The 24466-nt window shown below is 45.3% G+C and overlaps 1 protein-coding gene across 2 annotated transcripts in view; it reads right to left on the bottom strand.

Annotated features, from left to right (window-relative positions):
* The window catches only part of ANO9 (anoctamin 9), an 86321-nt gene extending 82518 nt beyond the window's left edge, over positions 1–3803 (bottom strand). For both annotated transcript variants that reach the window (XM_040410285.1, XM_040410286.1), the window contains exon 1: positions 3410–3803. In XM_040410285.1, the coding sequence (XP_040266219.1) occupies positions 3410–3412 (3 nt within the window). In that variant the 5' untranslated portion in view covers positions 3413–3803. The remainder of the gene's footprint in view (positions 1–3409) is intronic.
* Between the last annotated feature and the right edge of the window lie 20663 nt (positions 3804–24466).

Raw genomic sequence — 24466 nt, 5'->3', positions numbered from 1 at the left:
AAGCCTGTAAACCGTTTTGGAGAATGTTTATGCAAAGTAAAGCTGCCATTGAACTTCATCTCAAGGTCTGGACTCAAGTTATTCTTTTATCCCTCAATAATTCCCCCTATTTATTGCTTCGGAGCCAAAGCCTGGGGTCTAGCCGTATCCAAGTAGGAGCACCGTGACACACAAAAAGACATGTTAGGCCGCACTGTACCACTCGGCATTCCTACACCTGGGTCGCATTATAGAGGGCCTGTTACACCTACGGTAGAGTCTGAAAACTTGCTCAGTGACACATGTTGTTTTAGGCTAGGGCTACACGGCGACAAAAAGGTACAACTACATTGCCTCACAACGTTTATTATAATTAGTGATGAGCAAAGTGATCTTCAGATGTTACATCCGAAGTCGCTTCATTCAAAACTTCAGATTAATACTGTACCGAGATCCTTCTCCGTACAGTATTAGAATGTATGGGCTCCGAGGAGCCGAAGTCAGTTATTTGTGAATTTGTGTGTGACTTTGTGGAAAACCACTTTAAAACTTGAAACTGAACTTGGCTTTGGTTCCGATGTACTAGTCGGAATCGAACCCGAGTTTGGTTTCAAGTTTTAAAGTGGTTTTCCACTTTAAAAATCAACTACCAAAGTTATTTAACGAAGTCTCGCGCGACCTCGAGAATAACTAACTTCGGCTCATCGGAGCCCACACATTCTAATACGTTTTAGGGCCCATGCACACAAACGTATTTTGTTTCCTTGTTAGGTCCATTTTTTTGCAGCCAGCATGCAGAACCATTCACTTCAATGGGGCCGGCCGCAAAAAAAACGAGAGGTTACTTCGTGTGCATTCAGTATGTCCGTTCTGCAAAAAAATAGAACATGTCCTATTATTGTCTGCATTGCGCACAAGGACAGGACTGTTGTATTAGGGGCCAGCTGTTCCATTCCGCAAAATACGGATGTCACACGGACGTCATCCATGTTTTTTGCGGATCCGTGTTTTATGGACCACACAATAGATACGGCCGTGTGCATGAGCCCTAAATTTTGCAGTTGTCTAAATTTTGCGACTTTTTTTTCTATCTATTCATGTAGTTGCTCCTTTTTTATTTATTTATTTTTATGTCTGAAATGAGCCAAAATAGTCTAATTTTTACTCCACTAGAGGGCTGGCTTATTTTTATTCGTCAGTTTGGAGTGGTGAAATGCGACTTTTTTCTGCATCAAAAGGGGCACTGTCAGGCAAATGTGCGACTTTTCACAGCACAAATCTGCCTTTTTTCATGCGCCTACTAATTAGACCATTCTCATTGAAATTTAACTACAAGGGACGCCTCACCTCATTCATCATCTGCTGTGCGACTTTTAATAAATAGCGTGCAAAATCAAGCAAATCCACTACTCCAGTCTGTGTGCACCATTTTTGATGTTTTTTTTTTTTGGTGTATTTTTACCCTTTATTAAAGGGCTATTCCCATCTGGGACATTGATGGTATATCACTAGGACTTGTCATCAATGGCAGATAGGAGCGGGTGCCAGCCTTTAGACCAGGCATCCTCAAACGGCGGCCCTCCAGCTGTTGCAAAACTACAACTCCCAGCATGCCCGAATAGCCTACAGCTATCAGCTTACAGCAGGGCATTGTGGGAGTTGTAGTTTTACAACAGCTGGAGGGCCGCAGTTTGAGGATGCCTGCTTTAGACCAATACCCATCTCCAGAATAGTGCCCCACTGAGTGAACAGAGCACACTGCACATGCGAGGCCACCCTCCATTCACCGCCTTGCTCGGCGATTCCATGGCGATGAATGGAGAGCACGCTGCGCATTGCCTACTAGCTTTCTTTTGTAAGCCTCCATTGTTTTTATTTTGCAGCTTCAAAAAAATGCTTTACATTTTAATAGTGTTTTTACTTGACTTTTTTTTTTTAACAATGTTTTCCCCCCCCATACAGCTCTATGGAGGTAGTAACATTACAGGGGGCACATACTTTCCTATCTAAATTTTTTTTTATTAATACCAGATGGCAAAACACAAAAAAAAAAAAAAAAAAAAACACACTGCTGATCAAGTCAGATCTGTTTTGAGGGTCCGCACTGCAAAAAACATGTTCTATTTGTTTGCTGTGTGGACGGATCACGGACCCATTCAAGCTGAATGGGTCTGGATTCGTCGCAGCAGCCAGACGGATGGTGCTCGTGCATTGGGGACCGCAAATTGCGGCCCCCAATGCACGAAAAGGCCGAACAGTGGTCGTGTGAATGAGCCCCAAGGCTGGTTTAACAGCTTATTTTTGTGTTGCGTTTGTGCATTTTTGGTGCTTTTGATAAAGCATGTTCCCCCTATGGTGTCCTTTCAGGCATTTTTTTTTTCCCTTAGGTAAAAGTTGATGGGAGTTAAAAAAATAAATAATAATAATAATAAAAAACCTGGAAAAAAAAAGCTTTTACTTTTCTTTTTGTCTTGAGATTACCCTAACCTCATGTACACTTTGCAGATGATCGTTTCTGTGCAGAAATTGACCTGCCATGCGTTTTTCAAATTTAATAGCGTTAGATTTCCAGATTTCACCCTTTTCAATAGAAGGTCAAGATCTGCAGCGAAACCGCGTCAAATCCACACCAAAAAGTGCTGTTAGACATTGCGGTTTTTGGGGCAGATATGTTGCAGAAACGCACAGAAATTCATGCAGATCTTATGGGCGTTCACCCACGTTGACGTGCAGGTGGCTTTAGACTACCTGCACACGGGTGCAGAAATTTTGCGTGGATTTCTGTGCGTTTACGCACCAAATCCGTATCAATTACTTGCTTCTTTTTTTGTGGATTTGATGCGGTTTTGCTGTAGATCTCATACTTCCACTGAGAAGGTTGATCCACATGGCAGGTCAAGTTCTGCATGGAAGGAAAAAGCAAAGTCTACAGGTGAAACTCGAAAAATTAGAATATCGTGCAAAGTTCATTTATTTCAGTAATGCAACTTAAAAGGTGAAACTAATATATGAGAGACTCATTACATGCAAAGCGAGATATTTCAAGCCTTTATTTGTTATAATTTGGATGATTATGGCTTACAGCTTATGAAACCCCAAAGTCACAATCTCAGGTATCCTTTGCTCAGGGGGTATGGATTAATTAGCAGACTAGAGTGTGACACCATGAGCCTAGAATATTGAACCTTTTCACAAAATTCAAAATTTTAAGCTGCATTAATGCAATCCCTTTTAAGTAGCATTACTGAAATAAATGGACTTTTGCACAATATTCTAATTTTTCGAGTTTCACCTGTACATGAGATTTGTCTAACCCCATACACTTTGCTCTCACTGTATGCGGTTTTTTCACACGAGAATCCATGCTGAAAAAAAGTGTGTGTAATACGCACCGAGTGGAGGTAACCTTAAATTGTGCATCAGCTCTTACCATTATCTTGAGGTGTCAGTGTCCCAGGCGCTCGGAGTGGCTTGAACTCCTCGAGAAAATCCCCGTCTTCTCCCGAGAACCAGAATGAAATCCAGCTATATCCGTGAATTGTCTGCCTCCTCTTTCATATCTGTAGTGTCTAACTTCTGTCGTTACCAAGTAACTTCAAGATTTGTCACCATCCTGACGCCACTTTCTTGTCCATAGGAATGCTAAGTCCTTGGGGTCCTCCAAGGTATTGACCAGATCCCTCCAGAAACCTGTAAATCGGAATGTGCCAGCCCTCTGTTATCAGTGGCTTCTCAAATATTTGCCCAATATTGTGAGGGTCCAGTCTTCCAGGAGAGTCTGGGGTGAGAGCTGTGTCCCTGGAGAGACCTGACTTCCGTGATTGCCGTCTCTCCTCCCTGTGAGCCTGAGGCTGTAGGTGGAGAAGACATAGGTGTCTAAAACAGGTGAAATGCACAAGGGACACTCCCAGAATCTGAGGACTTGGATATGTGTCTCCTATTTCAGCATTAACACTTGTCTACTCACACTAGCCCAGTTTTGAAGGCCAGACACTTGTATGTATGTATGTACAAACTGGAAAATAATTCCCATAGATATGATTATATATATATATAAATAAAATCACATCTACAGGAATTATTTTCCAGTGTGTTTTTTCCCACTGGAGTTAATGTACATTATTAACACAACTCATCAATCATGAGGAAGCCCAACAAAACACTACACAAAATACCTAAGGGCTCATGCACACGGCCGTTTCCCAGCTTTGCGGACCGCAAATTGCGGTTTCCGCAAAGCACGGATACCACTCGTGTGCATTCCGCATTTTGCAGAACGAAACGTCCCACTCTCTATAGAACAGTCCTATCCTTGTCAGTAAAATGGATAATAATAGGACATGTTCTATTTTTTCACGGTACCAACGAAAGGACATACGGATGCAGACAGTACACGATGTGCTGCCCGCATTTTTTGCGGCCCCACTGAGATGAATGGGTCGGCATTTGACCTGCAAAAAATGTGGATCGGATGCAGACAAAAACTACGGCCATGTGCAAAAGCCTAAGGGCATCCGTAAGTGTTTTGCGGTCGCAAATTGCGGAGCCACAAAATATGGATACCGGCCATGTGCATTCCGCATATGTTTTTTTAGGTCAATGACAATTTTTTTTTTTGTCTGACATTTTTTACCTCCCACAGACAATTATTTTTTTGTAGCTTTAAAAAAATTACATGTGCAATGTACTGTATGTTGGTGGTTTTTAATTAGGTTTTTGCAAGCTGTTTTTTGTACCAATGTATTTTCTCCATAGCTCTCTACAGAGGAGATAACATTACAGGGAGCACATACTCTCCTAATAAAAAAATCCATACAAAAAACACAATGAAAAAGACCCTAGGTGGTAAAACTTACTATATAGGAAAAATGCCTTAAAAACACCTAAAATTATAAAATTTATCTCATTTTTGAATCTTCACAAAAAATTTTCAAGTATGAGGAGCTTTAGGCTACATTCTCACACGTCCATTTTAAAGTGAGTCATTTTTTATTTATTTTTTTGCTAATGTGTAGGGACAGAGGTAGGGAACATTTTTCTAATATAGTTTATTTAGAAAAATCGTATATTTATACTAGAAAACTTGGGCAGAAAAGTCCCTTAGCAGAGCTCTCTCTGAGCATTGCTAAGGGACATCCATCTTCCCAGTACAGTACAGTGCAGTACTGACTGGGAAGACGCACTGGGATGGGAGCTGCTGGGCGTCTGTCCTTACTGCTCCCTAATACAGGGGACAGTAGATTAATATGTTTAGATTTAGGCCTCATGCACACGACCGTTGTTGTGTTCCGTTCCGCAAAATGGGGTTCCGTTGTTCCGTGATCCGTTTCCGTTTTTGTTTCCGTGTGTCTTCCTTTATTTTTGGAGGACCACCAGACATAAAGGAAAGTTAAAAAAAATCTAAGACAGGTTTGCCATGCAAATGATAGGAAAAAAACGGACGCGGACGCGGATGACAATCTTGTGTGCCTCCGTGTTTTTTAGCGGTCCCATTGACTTGAATGGGTCCGCAAACCGTTTTCCGTGAAAATAATAGGACAGGTTATATTTTTTTGATGGACTGGAACCACGGATCACGGACGCGGATGGCAAACGGTGCATTAGCCGAGTTTTCAACGGACCCATTGAAAGTCAATGGGTCCGCAGAAAATCACGAAAAACGGAACAACGGACACGGAATAAAACAACGGTCGTGTGCATGAGGCCTAAATATATATTTATACACCATGGTCTCTCAGTGATCAGCGTGACCAGCAATGTCAGTGAGTTCTTCTCTTGTATTCCTGGCATGCTGTTTAATTAACAAGCCTCCGGGAGAAATGTCTGAGTGAGCGGTAAGCGCTCGCTATTGACAATGCAGGGAGGCAGGGGGAAGCTCTTCTACTGTATATAAGGACATTATGGTGGCGGGCAAGATGGCAGACAATAGCACTCTACAGTATTTCTTCTGTCTCTTCTGATTTTCCTTCACTACCAGAAATAAAATCTGGCATTTGTGACGATAGGTGTCCACTTGTGTAATGTGCCTGTCTTAAACTGTGGTGATGGGTGTCTTAACTTGTTATCCCTCACCTTGCAGTGGAGTCCGTATCTCTGCAGTATTGATCACTTTGCTGACTTTATAAGCTGTAGCTTACAATTCTTCTGGTAGCCTGGGGTCCTGCAGTCTCCCTGGACTAGTGGTCTTCACAGACATAGTCCCAGGGCTCTTGGAGTGGGAGCAGATGGACATGCTCGATCAATCGAAGCTTGCTCAGCTAACCATCCCTAGAATTCTCTAAAGCTCCCCCTCCTGGCAGGAAGTAGGGCCAGCTTACTAACACCAAGAGGGGAGCAATGGAATGGATCAGTCTTGCTTTCAGAAATGTTATCTCTAGGGATAAGCGAATCGACTTCGGATGAAACGAGCGCTCCGTACAGTATTAGAATGTGTAGGCTCTGATTAGCCGAAGTTATTACTATTACAAGGTACCACTTTTTGGAACTGAACCCGAGTTCGAGAAATGTTTTTTTTTTACAGTATAAATCAATTTCTGAAGTTATGCGAAGTCTCGCAATGTAATAACTTCGGCTCATCGGAGCCAATACATTCTAATACTGTATTGAAACGAAGTTGCATGTTTCATCTGAAGTCGATTCGCTCATCCCTAGTTATCTCTTGTGACCAGGTGACACGCAGGTCTGAATTATTCATTAACAACATTTATTATCGGAGGAAGCAGCCAAGCACAAAGTTATTCTTCAATCGGAAAATGTCCGTGTCATGATAGTCAAGGGTTTTCTATGATAAGCACCAGAATAACAATGTACAAAAATGTCCCACTGTAGAACCCCAAAGTACCACTCGGATGTGTGTACACCCCTCGTATAGAACAGCAGAGCATGGAAATGTGTATGCCGCATATGATATGGACTGTTTATTTAATATCATGGAAAATACTAGCGTAGAATATGCGCCATTATAATGTACTGGGCATGACCTTCTGTTGTACTGGCAATGTAGCGTCACTGCTCTGCATGTGCCTGAGGAGCAGGGCCCAATAAACCGAGATTCGTTAGGTGGCGTCACGATGGCGGCTCATTCCAGTGCCGGGTTTACAGTTCATGTGCTTATTATTATATATTTAGTGTAATATTTCAGACGCTGATCATCTGGGGGCCCCTGCAATCTGCGGGGAAAACCCTTTCAGAACCATTGCAGGAGAAACAATCCTACTGAGGTCCATAAACGGTCCATGTAATGAGTGCATGCGAAGAGCAACATGATCCCATATCACAGAAAGTAATCTATACTAACAGGGTCCTTCATGACAAAAGATCCTTTATTATCCCTTGAATCTCTGACAGTTTGACCCTTAGGGCCCGTGCAAACGACTGTTGGCTGTTTTGTGGTCCGCAAACTGCCGTATTGGCCGCGTGCCCATAATAGATCAGTCTCCTATCCTTGTCCGTAAGGCGGACAATAATAGAGCATGTTCTATTTTTTTGCGGCACGGCCATGCGGACATACGGCCGTTGTTTTTGCGACCACATGGAAGTGAATGGTTCCACAAAAAAAATGTGGGCCATAAAAATAAAAAGACATGGAAACGGAAAAAACAAACAAAAACATTTGTGTGCATGAGCCCTTATTATGATATACAGTACAGTGCAAAAGTTTTAGGCAGAAAAATGCTGCAAATTAAGAATGTTTTCAAAAATAGAAGTATTTTATTTTTATCAAAATGCAAAGTGAATGAAGAAGAGAGAAAAAAAAAGTTAAGTTCTTCTAGGTACACTTGCAGTTTAAGGCTGCATTCACACGTCCGTGGTGTGTTGCGGACCCGCAAATTGCGGGTCCGCAACACACCAGCCCGGCACCCCCATAGAAATGCCTATTCTTGTCCGCAAGCTGCGGACAAGAATAGGACATGCTCTATCTTTTTGCGGAGCTGCGGACCCAAAATCGGGGCCGCGCGCCGCAATTGCGGCTGCAGACAGCACACTGTGTGCTGTCCGCATCCATTCCGTCCCCATAGAGAATGAATGGGTCCGCACCCATTCCGCAAAATTGCGGAAAGGATGCAGACCCATTTTGCGGACGTGTGAATGGAGCCTAAGAAGGAATTGGGAAGGGAGGTTGTTCCAGACATGATGGAGAACTATCCACAGATCTTCTGTGGATGTAGGCTTGCTCATATCCTACTGCCTTTTCATTTAATCCCAGACAGACTCCACAATGTTGTGATCAGAGCTCGTGGGCACCATATCATCACCTCCAGGACTCCTTGTTCTTCTTTACTCTGAAGATAGGCCAGGAGATATGTACCTGACTGACCTATTGCATATATGCTTGGCAGCTGAAGGCATCTGTGTTGGTCCCATGTTCATATGTGTCCGCATTGCTGAGAAAAGTGATGTAATATATGCAAATGAGCCTCTAGGAGCAACGGGGGCGTTACCGTTACACCTAGAGCCTCAGCTCTCTCTGCAACTGCTGCACTCTCTGCACTTTTATTGACAGGGCCAGGCCTGGTCCTGATTTCTCCTTAAGTCTCGTGCTGTGCCGTGCACTTCAGTATCTGGTACAAGTGCAGTACAGGAGTGATTTGCAGCACAGAAGAGAACTTAGGCTACTTTCACACTTGCGCTTTTCCTTTCCGCTATTGAGGTCCATCATAGGTTCTCAATAGTGGGGGAAAACGCTTCCGTTTTGTCCCCATTCATTGTCAATGGGGGACAAAACATAACTGAATGAGGGCTCATTCACACGACCGTACTGTTTTTTTGCGGTCCTCAAATTTCTGATCCGCAAAACACGGATGGCGCTCGTGTGCCTTCCGCAATTTGCGGAACGGAACAGGAGGCCTATTATAGAAATGCCTATTCTTGTCCGCAGAATGGATAAGAATAGGACAGGACTCATAATTTTTGCAGGGCAATGGATGCGGACAGCACACAGAGTGCTGTCCGCATATTTTGCGGACCCATTGAAATGAATGGTTCCGTATACGGACCGTATGCAGAATGCAGAAAACGGCCCGTATACGGAACGCAAAATACGTTAGTGTGAACGAGCCCTGAATGCATTCCGTTCCGTTTGGTTGCGTCCCCATCGAGGCTTCGTTCACATCACCGTTCAGCCTTTCCGTTCTCCTGCTTCGTTTAGGAGATGGAGAACGGAAAGGACGGATTCGACACATAATTGAGCCGAACGGAACCTAAGGACCCCATAGACTATAATGGGGTCCGTTAGGTTTCCTCTCAGAAGATGATTTTGGAGCGGAGACAAAGGTTGTGCATGCAGGACTTTTGTCTCTGCTTCAAAAATCTTCCTCTGAGTGGAAACCTAACGGACCCCATTATAATCTATGGGGTCCTTAGGTTCCGTTCAATTATGTGTCGAATCCGTCCTTTCCGTTCTCCGGCTCCTAAATGGAGCAGGAGAACGGAAAGGCTGAACGGTGATGTGAACGAAGCCTAACGCTGCAAGCAGTGTTTTTCTGTCTGCGATGTGGTGCGGAGCAAGATGGGTCCGTCATGACTCACAATGTAAGTCAATGATGGCGGATCCGTTTTCTTTGACACAAAAGAAAACAGATCCGGCCCCCATTGACTTACAATGGTTTTAGAGACGGATCCGTCCTGACACACAATGTAAGTCAATGATGGCGGATCCGTTTTCTCTGACACAAAAGAAAAAAGATCCAGCCCCCACTGACTTACAATGGTTTTAGAGACGGATCTGTCTTGGCTATTTTAGAGATAACACAACTGGATCCGTTCAGAACCGGTGCAGGCGATTGTATTATTGTGACGGAAGCGTTTTTACTGATCCATGACGGATCCAGCAAAAACACTGGTGTGAAAGTTCCCTTACTTTGTAGCATTTTTCCACACCTGCCTAAACCTTTTGCACAGTACTGTACAATCTACCCGAGTACAGAACTTACAGAAATCCCGTCACACTGAAATTCACTGTTAAAGCAGCGAGTCTCTAGGCCAGACATCTTGCCTGGGCCTTTCCGTATCTCACCTGCTCCATTGCTCCGAGTATATGTACAAGCGCAGAGGATGTGCTGCTGCTACTTGCCACCGAATGTCCATGGGTACACCCCGAAGAGGAGGCTGTGGCTTTTGGACGGAGGAGCAGCGCCTCTTGTAAGCTGCTTCAAAGAGGCTGAACAGATCTATCAACAGTCCTAATATGAAGAAGAAGCACCACTCCATCAGTCCTGAGTTCACGGGCAACCTTTCATCTCATCTTCAGCTCATTGCCTGTGAACGTGGGTGAATATATCTACACTGGTATCACCTTGTCTTATTGGAATTCTTCTTCTTCTTCATATCAAGATTGATGGGTGGTGGATGAGTCCACGTCCACCCTCTCGGAAGCACAAACCCGTTCCTTGGCGAGATTTGACTTACAGTTCTTTTCCTTTGTGTTGTTGCACCCCACGGACATATGATTATTACAAGAGATGAGCGAAGTTATGGAAAATTCGATTCGGCTGCTTCGCCGAATTTCACAAAGAAATTCGCTTTATGACTAATTACTTTGTGTAGAGTGGAGGAGCTCTGGAGCTTCAATGAGGAAGTGCCTGCCCCTGGGTGCACCGAAGACCTAATTTACATGATAATAAAAAGTGAAATTACTCGGGAACAGTGCAACAGATCTGTATAAATGAGGTATCTTTTTACTCGTTAGAATCAACTCTACCATGACTTATGCCTGGTTTAATAGGGTTGTTGATCCTGCTGACAGACGCTCTTTTACTAGTGGAGAGGAACTAAGTGAAATCACTACTGTGTGGTTGGCACTAAACTGGTATACATAGTCTGATGAGGCCCAAAGGAGATATTATCATTATGGGGGGATACTATTACTGTGTGACACACCAGGAGGGCACTAAGTGGGTTCGCCATTACTGTATGTCCCACAAAAGAAGGCACTGTTACCAAGCAGAGGTATAAAGGCCACCAAGTGAGATTGGATGCGTAGGGAGAACAAATTGCCGTTCCTCACTGCTTTCTTTTTGGGTTGGGAGGCATGCCCTTGGGCGCCGAGGACCAGGTGCGTCTGTACCCCTCATAGCTATGACACCGATTGTCACTGGACATTTACCTAGTATGTATGGGCAGCTTTGCTATGAGATGTGACTGGCGTACGACATGTGCTGCCGTGATGATTGCTTTCTATAATGATGGCTGTCATATTAACTTCCAGTTATAAAGGACATATTTACTGCACCATGTAAATTATGTGAGGTATGCCGGTGAATGTGGCCGTCTAGGTATCACTTGTGTTTTAATTAGCCATACAATATGTATAATTTACATGGGTTAATAATGGGTCACAACAAGTCATGAGCTGGCAAATGTAAAAGAAAAAAAGAAAACCAGGTGTTTCTAGGATAAGTCTCTAGAATAGAAATAGTAATGGATGCTTCTAAGGCTACTTTCACACTAGCGTTCTGCTGTCCGCTCGTGAGCTCCGTTTGAAGGGGCTCACGAGCGGAGCAGAACGCTTCCGTCCAGCCCTGATGCAGTCTGAATGGATGCGGATCCGCTCAGACTGCATCAGTCTGGCGGCGTTCAGCCTCCGCTCCGCTCGCCTCCGCACGGCCAGGCGGACAGCTGAACGCTGCTTGCAGCGTTCGGGTGTCCGCCTGGCCGTGCGGAGGCGAGCGGATCCGTCCAGACTTACAATGTAAGTCAATGGGGACGGATCCGCTTGAAAATGACACAATGTGGCTCAATCTTCAAGCGGATCCGTTCCCCATTGACTTTCAATGTAAAGTCTGAACGGATCCGCTCAGGCTACTTTCACACTTAGAAAATTTTCTAAGTTTTAATGCAGACGGATCCGTTCTGAACGGATGCGAACGTCTGCATTATCGGAGCGGATCCGTCTGATGAAACATCAGACGGATCCGCTCCGAACGCTAGTGTGAAAGTAGCCTAATACGAGATACAATGTGGCCGGCTTACTGGCCTTTTCATGGGATTTGTACTTGTTGGTCTCCTTTTCATGTAAAACCTGTTTTTCTAGTTTTTCAATAAATACTGGTTTAAAGGGTTCGCCTAAAATTGAAACTTCTGAAGTTCCTGAATGGTGAGGGTCAGAGTGCTGGTTCCCCTCTGGTCACAAGCATGTGGATGTCTGATTCCCGTGTGTGAATGTGAGTCACTGGTCCATTGAACTCTATGGGGTCCGTTCACACATCCGTAGTTCTGGGTCCGCATCCGCTCTACAAATTGCAGACCCATTCGTGTCAATGGGGCCGCAAAAGATGCGTAGTTCAATTCCGCGGCCCCGCAAAAAAGATAGAGCATGTCCTATTCTTGTCCTCAATCGCAGACAAGAATAGGCATTTCTATTATAGGACCAGCAATGGGTGGTACGCAAAATGCGGAACGCACACGGCAGGTATCTGTGTTTTGTGGATCCGCAATTTACAGACCGCAAAACACTTACGGATGTTGGACCTTTAGATGGAGCAGAACTGAACGAGCTTGACTGCTGCCCCATTCACACAGGGAACTTGGATACCCCTGTTTTTGTGATCAATGGGGTCCCAGAGGTCAGTCCTCACAGTCTTGTGGATAGGTGATATGTTTCAATCTTGGATCGACCCTTCTAAAGGGGTTGTCTGGTTTCATGATATTGTTGACCTATCTTCAGGACAGGTCGTCAGTATCAGATCGGTGGGGTTCCAACCCCTGTCACCGATCAGCTGTTAGAAGGGGCTTCTGTTCTTGTAAGAGTCCTCTTCAGTGTTTACGTGCACACCGTCTACATTGCACGGTAATTACGGCTTCCTCTCCCATTCACTTGAATGTTATTAACAGCGGTAATTACCCTGCAGATGGCATGCAGTTGAAGGGGTTGTGCAGGCAATATATATTGATGACATGTCCTCAGACTAGGTCATCATTATCTGATTGGTGGGGGGTCCGACAACCGGGACCGCTGCTGATGAGCTGTTTAAAGAGGAGGCAGCGCACCATGCGAGCACCGCCTCCTCTTCATTACACTGCCCGTTGTCTCGGAAGTCTCTGCAGTGCTGGGTAGTTACAAGTACTCGCTCCATTCACTTGAAATAATGTACTTACACTACACTACACCGCCCGCTGCAAGGGAGATGACACACAAAGCAGGGCTCGCATGGAGCGCCGCATGGAGCGCCGTGTGCTGAGGATAGGTCATCAATGCATACTGCCTGCGTAACCCCTTTAAACTTGAATGAGTGCCACGGGCCCTTCAAACAGCTGATCACGGGGGTGCCGGGAGTTGGACCCCTACTGATCTGATATTGATGACCTATCCTGAGGATAGGTCAGTAATATCATGAAACCCGAAAATTATATAAATGAAATGTTTTACAACTTTCTGATGTGCTTCACCATTTACAGGGGCATAGCTACCATGGAAGCGGCTGCTATGGGGCCCGAACTCAGGAAGGGGCCCGGGGGGGGGGGGGGGGAGGACAAATGGATTTATTTTCAGGGCCTAGGGAGCGGTGAGTATGGTGCTCCTGGTCCTAGCACTGCCATTACTCCCCACTCCCTGGTCTTCTTCTCCGGGCTCTTGTGCTGTCCTGTCTGTGCACAGCTTTAGGATGGGAAGTAGTGTGCGTAGTAGTGCACCTGATGCTGTGTGACGTCAGATCACAGTGTAGTGGAGTACGTGTGGAGACGCCTGTAGGAGAAGAAGAGAGGCGGGTATTTTATTTTTTGGGTCCGGTCTGAGGCTTGCATTAAGGGGACTGAAGGGAGGGGAAGGTGTTCAAAAAATTTGCTGTGGGGCCAAGTCAATTATAGTAACGCCACTAACCATTTACAAGATACTAGATTGCTGTTAGTGAGGCTGAAACCCTGTGCATTCCTCATTCTGCTCTTGTTAGTGAAGACGATACAATTGTATACAGTCTGGACTACATAATGGAACAAAGTACCAAGGAGATCTGTGCTGCAGTATTTACTTCATCAAAGCATTGCCTAGACTGCACTCCTTAGCTGAGAGTCAAAAATAAATAAAAAATAGTCACCTTGAGTGAGTTTCTAATGTTTTGGCACAAGATTTTGTGCGGTGTCTTCAGTCAAGATGGCTGTGGCGGCCTCTACACGATCAAGTGGATAAGGTGAGTGTTTTTCTTTTCCACCGGATTAACCCCTGAAAGCTTTCAATGTTTATCTCAGATGCCACAATCAGCGATAAACGTGGCATTTCAGGGGTTCAATGACAGGGGGCGGTGCAATCACCATTCCCTGTTATCACGCTAGCTAATTACAAAGAAATGCACTTCATGATTAAGGGGTTTGTCACAAAGCAAATTTCTTTGTGAAATTCGGTGAAGCAGCTGAGTCGAAGTTATGATAACTCTGCTCATCACTAGTGGACAGTCCAACTGCTGGGACTGGTGGAGATCTGGAGAAGGGGCGCTGGGTTCTATGCTTCACATGCTTGTTCACTTTCTATTGAAGCTAAAGAAAATGCCAAGCACTCAGTCTCTCACTCTATCTCACACCCACAGTTCATTCACAGACACTTCTTAAACAATTCTGAGGACTGGCTGAGTTCCCAGTAGTCAGACTGCTACTGTGTACCAGGGTCCTTCAGGCAAAGGATATGTAACCCACTCCACCAGATAGCAGGAGTAGTTGAGGTATGGCCACAGCACAGTCCACAGAGTTAAAACTAAAGCAGACTTTACTCCACTGGGCTTCATTCGAATGGCGGTCACAATTCACTCCAGTATTAGAGGGCACAGTATAAAAAATGCAATAATATAGTTTAGTATCTGCTGATGGTGTCTTTTCACAGTTTTACTCCTTAGCCTAGTGGACCACTGAGGACCAGGATACATATAGATTGAGGCAGAACTGGCTGTTTTGGCTCAGTGCCAGCACTTCTTGCACCATTTTCTCTCACGGGGGTGCTCACTCTGTCCTCTGCACTTCTCTCTTGGGAAGCAATTTCCTGAATGGGACTTTTCCTCATCCTCAGCCATCTAACACATTGGAACTGTGGTCCGACCCTCCATTCAAACTTCTTGCCCCTCACTCCATAAGTCTGACACAACCTTTTGGAGAGAGACAACCCTTATTATAAGTTTTCATAGCTCCACCTCCTAGTGGCATCACTATAATAGACTCCACCCACTAGAAGCCCCCCTCCCAGAAGCCACTTATGAAAGATAATTTTGGAAAACCGCCATTTGCATTACTAAGCATCTGTAATGACCGGCGTCACACACAGGGAGGGAAAAGGGAAAGCCCTGCCCAAGGGAGAGGGAAAGGTGGTGACCCCTAACTCACCTTGCGGCTGGCACCTGACTGCCCTGACGTCCCTAGACTGGTTCCTCACCCGTGCGGCGATCACGTGCCTAAACCCTGGCTTTCCCTAAAATGAGCCCTAAATAGTGGGCCGGTGGGATCGCTAGTCCGCACCACTGTCACTAAGAGGGAAACACCAGGGAGAGGACAGACAAAACAGACAAACACATACACCCAGGTGGGCGACCACAATAGACCACAAAGGTCCAACAGGGATCCGGAGGGTAGCGTTCTGGACCAACTACCAGAGAACGCAGCAACACAGCTCCAGAGGGTCAGAATAGATGTCCAGGCAGGAAGCTCTATATCTGGCAACCAGAGAAGTGTGAGAGGGGAATATAAGGAGGTTTGGGAGTGCTGGACAAGGAACAGCTGAGGAGAAGGAGCTACGGATCCCTGAGTGAGCCAAAAGGGTTTGCAAAGCAAACCCAGAAAGCTACCATAAGGAAACAGCCCTATCTTACATAGAGCGTGCAGCCAACCGCTACAACTTCCTGACCCCGGGTATAACGGAGTCAGGCGTGGTTCTTGACACCCTCGTGACAGTACCCCCCTCTCTACGAGGGGCCTCCGGACACTCAGGACCAGGTCTTTCAGGATGAGAGGCATGAAAAACCCGAACTAGCCTGTCGGCGTTTACCTCAGACGCAGGAACCCACATTCTTTCCTCGGGACCGTAACCTCTCCAATGCACCAGATATTGAAGAGAGCGGCGGACCCGACGAGAATTAACAATTTTGGATATCTGAAATTCTAGATTACCATCCACGACAACAGGAGGGGGTGGCAGCGGTGACGGTTCTAGAGGTGGAACATATTTTTTGAGTAACGACTTATGAAAAAATTATGGATTTTAAAGGTCTGAGGTAACTCCAGGCGGAAAGCCACGGGGTTGATGATGGCTACAATTTTGTAAGGGCCAATAAACCTAGGACCCAGTTTCCAAGAGGGAACCTTCAATTTAATATTCCTAGTAGACAACCACACATAGTCATTCACTCCTAGGTCCGGACCTGGCGACCGTCTATTATCAGCCATGCATTTGTATTTACCTCCCATATTTTTCAAGTTAGCTTGCACCTTCTGCCATACCGATGAAAGAGATGACGAAAACCGTTCCTCTTCGGGAACCCCAGAAGACCACCCCTCTTTGAAAGTACAAAATTGGGGATGAAAACCATATGCACCAAGAAATGGTGACTTGCCAGTGGATTCCTGACGACGATTATTTATGGCAAACTCAGCTAACGGTAAATATGATGACCACAACTCTTGGTTTTCAGACACAAAACATCTTAAATATGTCTCCAGGTTTTGGTTGGTACGCTCAGTCTGTCCATTCGACTGAGGATGGAAAGCTGAGCAAAAGGACAAGTGTACCCCCAAACGGGAACAAAAAGCTTTCCAAAATTTAGAAATAAACTGGGTTCCCCGATCCGAAACAACATCGGAAGGGACCCCGTGAAGCTTCACGATTTCACTGACGAATACCTGAGCAAGAGTCTTAGCATTAGGTAGTGCGGGTAACGCAATGAAGTGTACCATTTTGCTAAACCTGTCCACTACTACCAAAATAACAGTTTTACCCGCAGACAAAGGTAAGTCAGTGATAAAATCCATTGACAGATGTGTCCACGGTCTATTGGGAATGACGAGTGGTAATAGAGACCCTGCAGGACGTGTATGTGTAACTTTTGCACGCGCACAGGTAGAACAAGAAGACACAAAATCCAATACATCCTGACGCAACCTTGGCCACCAAAAACGACGAGACAATAGCTCCAAGGTTGCTTTACTACCCGGGTGCCCAGCAAGTGCCGAATTATGATGTTCCTTTAATAATTTGAAACGTAGGTTCCACGGTACAAACTATTTCTCTGAGGGGCAAGAGACCGGAGCGTCCCCCTGGGCCTCTAACACCTTCCTCTCCAGAACAGAGTGTACCGCAGAAACAACCACTCCTCTTTGAAGAATGGGTACCGGATCACTCACATTACCTCTCCAGGGAAACAACGAGATAGTGCATCAGCCTTGGTATTCTTTGCCCCAGGACGAAAGGTAATCACAAAGTTAAACCTGGTAAAAAATAGCGACCACCTAGCTTGTCTAGGGGTGAGACGCTTAGCTGATTCGAGGTACAGAAGATTTTTGTGGTCCGTAATCACAGTGACGGGGTGGACTGCCCCCTCTAAAAAGTGACTCCACTCCTCAAACGCAAGTTTAATAGCTAAAAGTTCCCTATTGCCAATATCGTAGTTCTTTTCTGCTGCAGATAGTTTTTTTAGAAAAGAAAGCACAAGGACGCCATTTGCCAGGAGACGGACCCTGAGACAGCACCGCCCCCACTCCCACCTCTGACGCATCGACTTCAACAACAAAAGGCTGAGAGACATCAGGTTGGACTAGTACAGGTGCTGAGGTAAACCTCTCTTTTAGAGAGGAAAAAGCAACTTTAGCGGCGTCAGACCATTTAGAAAAATCAGTCCCCTTCCTAGTCATGTCAGTAAGGGGTTTTACAATAAGTGAATAATTTTTAATGAATTTCCTATAGAAATTCGCGAAGCCCAAGAACCGTTGCAGTGATTTGAGGTTCTCAGGAAGATCCCAATCTAAAATTGCCTGGACCTTCCTAGGATCCATACGGAAACCTGAAGCAGATAAAAAATAACCTAGGAATTGTATCTCCTGAACGGCGAAGACACATTTTTCAATTTTAGCATATAATTTATTCTTCCGTAGGACCTGCAGTACTTGTCTGACATGCACCTCATGTGTTCTCAGATCAGACGAATAAATTAAAATATCATCTAGGTATATTACCACAAACCTGCCGATTAGATGACTAAAAATGTCATTAACGAAATGTTGAAAGACGGCAGGAGCATTGGTCAGACCGAAATGCATAACTAGATTTTCATAATGCCCCTCAGGGGTGTTAAAAGCTGTCTTCCACTCATCCCCCTCCTTAATACGAATCAGATTGTAGGCCCCCCTAAGATCAAGTTTGGAGAACCACCTAGCACCCGCAATCTGGTTAAACAGGTCAGGAATGAGAGGAAGAGGGTATGGGTCTCGGATGGTTATCCGATTTAATTCGCGAAAATCTAGGCAAGGACGCAGGCCCCCATCTTTCTTTTTAACGAAGAAAAACCCTGCAGCCACAGGTGAAGAAGAGGGTCTGATGTGTCCCTTAGCCAAGCTCTCGGAGATATAATCTTTCATGGCTTGTCTCTCTGGACCCGAAAGATTATATAACCTGGTCTTGGGTAATTTTGCGCCGGGAATAAGGTTAACCGGGCAATCATAAGGACGATGAGGTGGTAACTTCTGACAACCCTTTTCAGAAAAAACATCCTCAAAATCCGAAATAAATGTAGGTAGGGTAGTTATGGAGGCGACTAAGCAATTGCTATTTAAGCAATTTTCTCTGCACTGCTCACTCCACTCCAATATCTCCCTGGCCTGCCAATCCACCACTGGATTGTGCGCTACCAACCAGGGAAGACCCAGCACTACCGGAGTGGGAAGCCCCTCCAGAACATAACCTGAAAGCATCTCGGTATGGTGGTCCCCTACCCGAAGGTGTAAATTATGAACAATGTGGGTGAGGTTTCTCTGAGACAGAGGAGCAGAATCAATAGCGAATATGGGAATAGGTCTCTGTAGCGTACAGAGAGACAAACCCATAGTGCGGGCAAAATGGGCATCTATCAAATTTACCCCTGCTCCACTGTCTAGAAAGAAAGAAATAGTCTCCGTCTTATCACCAAAAACAATAACCGCTGGCAACACAAATTGCGATGTACGTATGGAGGAAACGTATACCCCCCGGCTGACATCCTCCACACAGCCTGGGGTTAGTAGTTTTCCGACGGTCTTTTGTTTCTGAGGAAAGAAGGACAGACATTAATAAAATGACCCCTCTCCCCACAAAAAAAACAAACCCCACGCCTACGGCGTGCCTCAGGAGGACGGACCTGACGAGTAGTTCCTCCTAGCTGCATAGGCTCGTCTAAGTCCGTACAGACTAACTGCTGCTTGGGAGGGGTTACCAATTGCTCCGGTTTTTTCAACCTGTCCCTAAGGCGTCTATCTATTCGGATAGAAAGGGACATAACCGCATCAAGGGAAAAGGGGGTCTCATAATGCAAGCGCATCCTTAACCCTTTCGGATAACCCAGAGCAGAACTGACTCCTGAGAGCCGGGTCGTTCCATTGGGTATCCGTAGCCCACCTACGGAATTCAGAGCAATACTCCTCTACCGCCCGCTCTCCTTGTAAAAGTCTCCGTAATCTTGATTCAGCCAGTGCGACTCGGTCAGGGTCGTCATATATGAGACCCAAGGCCCCAAAAACTCATCCACTGACCGAAGAGCCTGGGAATCAGTAGGCAAAGAGAACGCCCAGGACTGCGGGTCCCCCTGCAGCAGGGAAATAACAACCCCCACCCGCTGTTCTTCATTACCAGAGGAGTAAGGGCGCAGTTTAAAGTATAATTTACAGGCCTCATGGAATGTCAAAAACTTGTCCCTTCCCCCAGAAAATCTGTCAGGGAGAGGAACCTTGGGTTCCGCAACAACCTGGTTACCAGTAGCAACCGCTGGGCTTGCGGTCAGTTCTAATTGCTGCTGTTGCTGGAGGACCGACGCCTTCAATCCTACCACCTCCAAAGACAGGCCATGAAATTGTTTGGACAGAGCAGCAATTGGATTCTAAGTAGGTAAAAAAATGTATTTTTTTTTTTCTACCTACACAAAATAAGGGCCAGATATAATGTAATGACCGGCGTCACACACAGGGAGGGAAAGCCCTGCCCAAGGGAGAGGGAAAGGTGGTGACCCCTAACTCACCTTGCGGCTGGCACCTGACTGCCCTGACGTCCCTAGACGGGTTCCTCACCCGTGCGGCGATCACATGCCTAAACCCTGGCTTTCCCTAATATGAGCCCTAGATAGTGAACGGGCCGGTGGGATCGCTAGTCCGTACCACTGTCACTAAGAGGGAAACACCAGGGAGAGGACAGACAAAACAGACAAACACATACACCCAGGTGGGCGACCACAATAGACCACAAAGGTCCAACAGGGATCCGGAGGGTAGCGTTCTGGACCAACTACCAGAGAACGCAGCAACACAGCTCCAGAGGGTCAGAATAGATGTCCAGGCAGGAAGCTCTATATCTGGCAACCAGAGAAGTGTGAGAGGGGGAATATAAGGAGGTTTGGGAGTGCTGGACAAGGAACAGCTGAGGAGAAGTAGCTACGGATCCCTGAGTGAGCCAAAAGGGTTTGCAAAGCAAACCCAGAAAGCTACCATAAGGAAACAGCCCTATCTTACATAGAGTGTGCAGCCAACCGCTGCGACTTCCTGACCCCGGGTATAACGGAGTCAGGCGTGGTTCTTGACACCCTCGTGACAGCATCTTCTTTTTTTTTTTTTTTAAGGTGCATACACATCAGAATAAAATACACTCTCAGGCTGCCAGCTATATGGATTGATTCTAATAAATGCTCAGTTCGGAGAAGCTACTTACTATTGTCATCACATCTCCCAATATTCCTTGCGTTAGATAAAGAGAAAGAAGAAACAACAAAGCAAAACTCCAAAAGAACAAAAACAAAGTGTAACCATTACCCGTTCATAATCCTCTCATAGAAGGTCTGCAGTACCCCAATAGTGGGGATATCTGCAAATGGTTTGTTATTTTAGGGTACTTTCACAATAGCGTTTTTGTTTTCCGATATTGAGTTCCGTCCTAAGGGCTCAATACCGGAAAAAAACTGATCAATTTTATCCTGATGCATTCTGAATGGAGAGCATTTCGTTCAGGATGCATCAGTTCAGTCTCTCTTATGTTTTTTGGACGGAGCAAATACCCAAGCATGCTGCAGTTTTCTCTCCGGCCAAAAATACTGAACACTTGCCGGAATGCCTTAATTTACATTGAAGTGTATTAGTGCCATTGAAGTGTTTCGGCAAAACGGATCCGGCTTTCCGGTCTGCAGTTCCGGCGACGGAATTCTCTGCCGCAAGTGTGAAAGTACCCTTATGTTATGCACACCCAGCATGACCTGGTATGTGGTCAGAGGGGACCGGGTTAACCACCCTGTTCCTCCCCTTTTGGAAGAAGTGGGCTCTTCCGACTTCCTGTCTGGAGGGGGAGACTAGTGTTTGAATGAGTGAGGAGGGAGGAAACAAGTCCATGTGCTCCTTCTCCTTGGGCCTTAGTATCCAGAGGCTAGCAGATCTCTGTGAGTTAGCAGTTCTGGTTCAGAAAGAGCTAGAGGGGGAAAGAAAAATAAGAACTTGGAATCTGCGTGGATAAGCATAGGAATCGGCAAAGTAACCTGCCATTTCAGCTATACACACTTTGCTGCTTGTGAGGGATTACAGTTAAGACATCCATCACACTTAATCACGTCATGGTCAGATGTGCCTCTAAAGACCTGTATCCCACAGTGGACACTGGAGCCACAATTGCCAGATTACAGTTGTGAGCCAGACTGAACCCAGCCAACAAGCCACAGGCAATATAAACCTCGTGGCCACACCCAGGACACACCTAAATCTCCACCAGCTAGATAATTAACCCCTCTGGTACCAGACAGGGAAGGCCCCAGGAGAAAGGAGGAGGCACCTACATGTTGCAACCACAATATGTTGCCGCTGGCAACAGCATGCACGGCAGCCGTGTCACGGTGCACACCAAAGGCCGTGACACAGACATTCTTGAGAGAGACTTTAGCATACCAAGAGTGCCATTATTTATTATTTTTTCAGCCTCCATACCTCGTCATCTGGGAAAGGATTTTCATTGTGTACAGATTATTGTTGGATGTGCTACAACTCCTATTTTGTACTCCAGTAAAAGAGACATTTATTCTTCTATCTTTGTCCTGGTTTCCTGACTCCTACCACACCATATGCTGGCCACTGCACTACTACAATTTCTGCCAAGAACTCGTACAAACTCAATCAAGGGCACCCCAACTGTCATCTGTCAGGAACCCCAGTGACAGGGAGTGCCCCAAGGGAAGAAAGGGTGCACCCTCCTTTCACTGCATAGGCCCTTGGGAGCAATGACCTGAGGGGGGTCACTGTGACACAACCTGTAGACATAGGCAGTAGCTCTCCCCGGCTCCACCACCTCAAGGTCCCGATCAGTCACAAGAAACCTTATCTAGATAAAGTGGCTATCTTCTCAAACAGGTGGTCTTTTGGAGAGGTTTCACTATACTACACAGGGTATACAATAAGGTGAAAGCCATTTTCTTTTAAAGTGACTCTTTGCTCTGGTTCATCCCTCCTGAATTTATTGGGCTGAGTTGTTTGAAAGCCTGAGGTCCAAAATTGCCCCAAAAGTGGTGACCCCTGTGGTGCCTGAACTTACTGGGGGTAAGAGCCCACAGAGTGATGGCACATTTGCACACACTTAGCTTTCTCACACACTCACCTCTCTTTGCCTGAGTCTTCTGGCTTTGCAAGATGAGGAATTTTTTCATAATTCTGGCTGGATGTCCAGACCACAACTAGAACACATTTGCTTTTATTTATTTTTCATATTTACTGTGTGTTCACTTTTCACATTTGTTTGTCCCAAAGACCATACAGGATACAGTGCTCTTATGGGATTTCCCTCTTGGTGGTCTAAAGGGATTGTATGATATTCACCAACAGCAACCCCACTGCCTGTGAAAACCAGACCGGAACATGGGCTCTTGACACTAATGGTGGCAGCACAGATGAAAGTTGGAGCATGACCTGGTTCTTCCTAAGCTTTGGCGAAGGATGGACACCTTTCCCTGACCCTTTCAGAGACGTTTGGCTCATAGAGGTGGGGATTGATTTATGGGGGCCCTTCTCTTACAGAGAGGGCTTGTGACAGACCATTTCTGTGTGGCATGCTGCACTTCTTTTGGGTGAAGGAAGTCATGATGTTGGGCTTTCAAAAATGAAATCTGTTCTCTCCATGAGACAATTCCCTTTAAAAAGGCATCATTGTTCATTGTAGACAACCCAGTGGGCTATAAAGAAATACCCTTTTTGCATAGGACAGTTCAATTTTCTGGCAAATTTGCCGCATAGTGAGCTAAAAACCCAAACCACCCACTTTTTATATAAAAAGCTATTGCTGCTCATAGTGTGGGAGTAGGAATGTGTGGTTTTCCTTGCGGAATCATCTACTGACATTTTATGGTGGGAAAATCAGAGTACATCCTATAACAAAACCACATATTACTTCCAGTGTCCCATAAAACAAGAATGTGCTCAACCCTCATCTTGTCTCTGGATTGGTGTCTTTTCCAGATTTTTAAGCTCATATTAAATGGGTTAGAGGGAGAGAAAGTTTTTAGGACCAACATGTAATTGACAAACTTGGTAGATATTTTTGTCTCTAGAAGACAAAAAAAAAAAGCTAGCCGAATTTAATTTACAAGTTTTAAAGTGCTGGTTTTACCAGATTGCATTGTGTTTCAGAATTCACTTAACTAGACAGACGGGTTTATGGATGAGTTCAGGTTACTGTACAGGATTAATGGAAGCTGGAAGATAGAAAAAGAAGGCTAACACTACTCCATATGAAAGTGAAAGTCTGCCTTCTACATTATCTACTATGAAACAAAATTATAATATTAAACTGAAGGTCCGAATTGTGTCCGATTCTACAAATTTGATTCTGGTCTGAACTGATTCTACCAAATATGCTACAATTGATCTGAAAACTGGTATATGACAGTCTCCTGTGCCCTAGGACTCATATTTGTATGAAAAGATACAAATAATAAATAAGAAACAGAGAGCGAGAGAGATAATGTAGAATGCTACTCTGGATTCCTGGGAAAAATATGTGTTGTCTGGTGGGTACTTATTATGGAGAGCGCCTAATATGCATGAGAAATATTGTAGGCCAGGCAACACTGCTCTGGGTTTCTGGGAGAAATATATGTGTTGTCCAGTGGGTACTCATTAAGGAGAGCGCCTAATATGCATGAGGAATATTGTAGGCCTGACAACACTGCTCTCGGTTTCTGGGAGAAATATATGTGTTGTCCAGTGGTTACTTATTATGGAGAGCGCCTAATATGCATGAGGAATATTGTAGGCCCGACAACGCTGCTCTGGGTTTCTGGGAGAAATATATGTGTTGTCTGGTGGGTACTTATTATGG

Source organism: Bufo bufo, chromosome 10 (genome assembly GCF_905171765.1).
Source record: "Bufo bufo chromosome 10, aBufBuf1.1, whole genome shotgun sequence".
NCBI lineage: Eukaryota > Metazoa > Chordata > Amphibia > Anura > Bufonidae > Bufo > Bufo bufo.
Note: the sequence above shows the minus strand (reverse complement) of the source record. Positions and strands in the feature narration are given on the sequence as shown.